The sequence below is a fragment of the Belonocnema kinseyi genome, chromosome 5, assembly GCF_010883055.1.
Source record: "Belonocnema kinseyi isolate 2016_QV_RU_SX_M_011 chromosome 5, B_treatae_v1, whole genome shotgun sequence".
Classification (NCBI taxonomy): Eukaryota; Metazoa; Arthropoda; class Insecta; order Hymenoptera; family Cynipidae; genus Belonocnema; species Belonocnema kinseyi.
The window spans coordinates 109,781,943-109,786,095 of record NC_046661.1 but is presented as its reverse complement, the minus strand read 5'-3'; the positions used below and the strand labels follow the sequence as shown (position 1 = coordinate 109,786,095).

At 35.0% G+C, this 4,153-nt stretch overlaps 2 protein-coding genes across 7 annotated transcripts in view; both read left to right on the top strand.

Moving 5' to 3' along the window:
- LOC117173202 (peroxidase-like) overlaps positions 1-4,153 on the top strand; it is a 136,760-nt gene that overhangs the window by 43,078 nt on the left and 89,529 nt on the right. The window lies entirely within an intron of this gene.
- On the top strand, positions 2,072-4,045 carry LOC117173203 (jerky protein homolog-like). Of its 2 annotated transcripts, XM_033361637.1 has the most exons (3): positions 2,072-2,148; positions 2,628-3,118; positions 3,201-4,045. In XM_033361637.1, exon 3 carries the CDS (start codon positions 3,450-3,452, stop codon positions 3,933-3,935), a length of 486 nt encoding a protein of 161 aa, XP_033217528.1. In that variant the 5' UTR covers positions 2,072-2,148; positions 2,628-3,118; positions 3,201-3,449; the 3' UTR covers positions 3,936-4,045. The 2 variants fall into 2 exon arrangements, with proteins under 2 accessions (XP_033217528.1, XP_033217527.1); XM_033361636.1 differs by having other exon boundaries at positions 2,628-4,045.

Sequence of the window (4,153 nt, the reverse complement as noted above, 5' to 3'; positions counted from 1 at the left end):
TACAAGCTATCTAAGGATGGTACTATAGAACGCCACCTCAAGGTAGGCCTAGTGGCGCCATCTCTTGGTCAGGCTGGAAACTTATCAATCCACCCTCGTACATCACGTTACAGAACGCTTGCGCTACTATACAGTTCGTGGCCATTTATTCTAGTCGCATTCTACTCCAATACTCCATGTCGCGTTGGTCAGTGTCGGCTATGATACTATGTTTCAGTAATTCGTGGAGTTTTCGTTTCACAGATGTAAAAAAGTGTTGCAGAAAAATCAGTTCCAATTGTCAGCCAATATTTGGATTGTTAAACCCATCAAAAGAATTATATTATTATAAAACTTTTTACGTCGCAACGTGAGCGCCCTTTCAATACAATACGGAACGCAATTGATTGAAGATGTTAGACCGCACCTGCCTCCAATATACCATTTTTACAATTGTTCCTACTTTTCCTGTATTTTCTTAAAAGTTTGAACCCAACTTGTATATTTTCCAAAACAAATAACTAATATATAAGAACAGCTGAGGAGTGTCGGTAACGCGTGAGAAATTCCTGGTTTTTAGTTAGAATGTTACCCTTAATTTCAGTTAAGATAGTATATCAACTTACGTTTGCACTAACTTTCAGTATACATATATTCTTGATTGAAGAGCGAGCATATCTGAATTTCAGGTCATGCCTCCCTGAATTTTAAATAGTCCTGACCTGAATTTCAGGAATCTAATTCTCTTAATTTAATGATTAGATGTAATTGTTAATTTCAGATTGCCTATGCTTCTTTTGTGACACCTTAAAATAAGCCGAATTTTTTACTTAAATTAATTTTTTTTTCTGTGAAGTAAGGAAGATACTAAAAGGATAATTAACCCTCTCGCCGTACACTGGTGCAAATCCGCACCAGAAAGATTTTCAAGTTGCTGGCATTTTCCGTATTCGCTCTCCCCAAGTATATCCCTACTACGAAAAATATGAGGGACCCCTTCAGTATCTACTGCCGTTGAGTACGCGTCAGTTGCGACTTGTCTGCGGAAGTACTAAGTTGGTTCTTAGGAAGCTGGTCCGAATTCGCACTAGTGTTCGGTTTGTGTATGCATTATCGTTGCCGACATAGGAACATAAAAGTTGTGGATTTTGGTATTGGTCACTTACGTTTTCATTAAAAGTAAGTAAATTTAATCGTCTTTACGTTATAAGCAGAATGTAATACATTTATTAAATATTAATATTGTAGATATTCAGGGTGTCACAATATTAGTGGAACAGGCATGTGTCTTCTTAAGTGATCTTTTTTCACAAATGTCAAGGTTATTCCCGTAGTAACTTTAAACAAGTAACCTGATGGTGTCCTTTTTTGACCTTGAGGATGACCTTCCTTGTTTTTCAAGGTCAACTTTTCTTTTTAAATGGAAACGCCCCCTTTTGACACCGGCAATCGAAAGAACGGAAAATTTTAGATTCAAATATGCACTTCCTTGCTGGAAGTAAAAAAATTCAAAAAGATAGAAATGTATGGATAGAAAAAGATAGAGATATTCAATCCTTCTCAAATTAGCACTTTGCATCCCACAAACTCTATCTTTTTCTTTCCCCGCCTTATACGTCGCGTCTACTTAGATCTATCTCTTTGTATCCCTGACTCTATCCCTTACTGTCTATCTTTTTCCATCCATGGTATTTACAATTGTGTATCTTTCTCTATCACTGACTCTATCTCTTCTGGTCCCATGAGGCTATCTTTTTCTATCTTTGTTGTTCACAAATGCCTATCTTTATTCATCATAGACTACACACTATCAACGATATATTGTTTTAATTTATATCCATTTGAATCCAATTAAAAATATAATATTCTTGTGAGTTTCGAAAATAATAATACACTCGAATCTCGCTATAACGAGGAGCTCGGGAACTAACAATCTCGCTATAACGAGTTGAAGAGGGGTTCCCACTAATGGGATTTTTAATATGTATGAGCGTATCTGTGTCTCATGATATGCGTAGAAAGATTCGCGAATTTAAATCACGTGATCGTATGTTGTTTTTCTTTAGAATGTATGTATATTCTTTAGTTGTCATTTTGTAGTCGGGATTTTTAATTTGTATTTTAATCAATTCTAATGATTACCAAATCATGGATGAGACCATACATCAAGTAAGTACATATACAATTCTAATTAAAGTGCATATCAAAATAAATATTTGATTATTTGAAAATGTCATAAAAATTATCGTTAACCTCAAATTTAATTTGAAGTATAAATGTACTTTTACAAACTTCTGAATATTTGTAACCTTTAAATCGCAGACTTATATTTTCTTATTAGAAAATTTAAAGCAATATTTAGATTTCAAAATATGATTTGGCGCAACATTGCACTATTGTACGGTTTAAGAATTAATATTACGTATAACTTACAAGTTTCTTTTTAATATTTCGGAAATTTTGCTTAGTTTATTTGCAAAAAAATATTTCTTTCCAATTTTCACTTCAAATTTTTCACAAGAATTAATATTTCTGCGTTTCAATTTTTCATGCAACTGGCATTTTTTCGAATCCAAAATGAATTTAAGTTAATTAAGAAGTTAACCTTATAGTTTTTGATAAAATATAAGTATGTTTGCTATTTTCAGAGACAAAAGCGTAAATCCTTGGGACCCAAAACTGTCAGCTCTGTGAAGAATATAAAGTTAGCAGTTCTACAATTTCAACAATTCTTAAAAATACAGAAAACCTTTTCAAACATTACGAGCAGATGAAACTTGTCCATGGTGATACAAAGCCAAAGCGAGTTATTCGACCTGAATTTGGAACTCTATAAAGGCACTTTATGCTTAGTTGTGTCAAAGAAGAACCATCGGAGAACCAGTGTCTGGGTTCTTTTTACAGGAAAAAGCTACATTCTTTTATGAAAAGTGACCTTTATAAGTGACGTATCGTATGCTCGCATCGTATTCCTCTCTTGGTTATCGGAAAATCTGCAAAATCGAGTTTTTTTTAAAGCTCAGTCATTTCCTCTGGAATATCAAAATCAAAAGAAGGCGTGGATGAACTCCGAAGTTTATCGACACTGGTTTTAAAATATCATCTTGAAAAATGTTCGGGAGGTGAAACCAGACTCACGGTAATTAATTTTGAAATTTGCATGATTCTGATTATTTAGTTTTTGAAATTAAATTTTTTTACAAATAATTACATTTTTCAAGATTATTTTATTACTCGACAATGCTCCCTCACACCCACCAGTTGAGGAGTTGAATGCTATCGACAAAAAATATTTGGTGATTTATCTCCCTCCAAATGTCACTATCTTGATCCAGCTAATGGTCCAGGGTATTATTTCGGCTATGAAACGACACTAGAAGACGGGATTCTTACGAGATGCGTTATACCGTAATCGTAGCACCAATAGTTCCTTTGTCCAATTTGTGAAAAAGTGGACCGTTTTGAACTCCATGTGTGTTCTCAAAGAAGCTTGGAATTCAGTAACACCGAGCACCCTTCGAAACTCGTGGAAAAAACTGATACCGGCTCTGATAACAAGTGCTGTAGAAACACTTTCCAATAACAATCTTGTTGATCTACTGAATCGCGTTCCTGGAGGAGACGTATGTTCTGCATTAGATGCAGAAAATTGGCTCGAAGAAGGAGCAGATTTTCCCGTTTTTAAAATCATGAGCGATAAACAGCTCCTAAATACGCATGGCGGTCTTCAATTGCCCATACCGGAAGAACAGGAAACTAAAGATAGTATCAACTCCGAGAAGAGCGAAGACCTCGACAAAACTACCTGTGAATCCCAGAGACCGGAAACTATATTGAATGCGCCACAGTCAATTTTTGACTGGTCTCGACACCGAATGGAATTCACAGAGGAAGAACTCCTAAAATTTACCAAAGCCCGAGATCTCGCTCTTAATTTGCTGTCAATGCCAAACTGAAATCTAGACAATCTCTCACAGAATGTGAACGTGGGTGTCCAACTTATTTTTTTAGATTGAAACTTTCTTACTCAAAATAAGTTCTAAAGTTTGTTCAAAAAATTTATTTAAGGTTTAAAAGATAAAGGGGGAGGGTCGGTAAGGCCGGTTTTTGGCCTAATTTATTTTTGGACCAAAAAATCTGAAAAAATCATGGTAGTATCTTATAAGTATCCCGA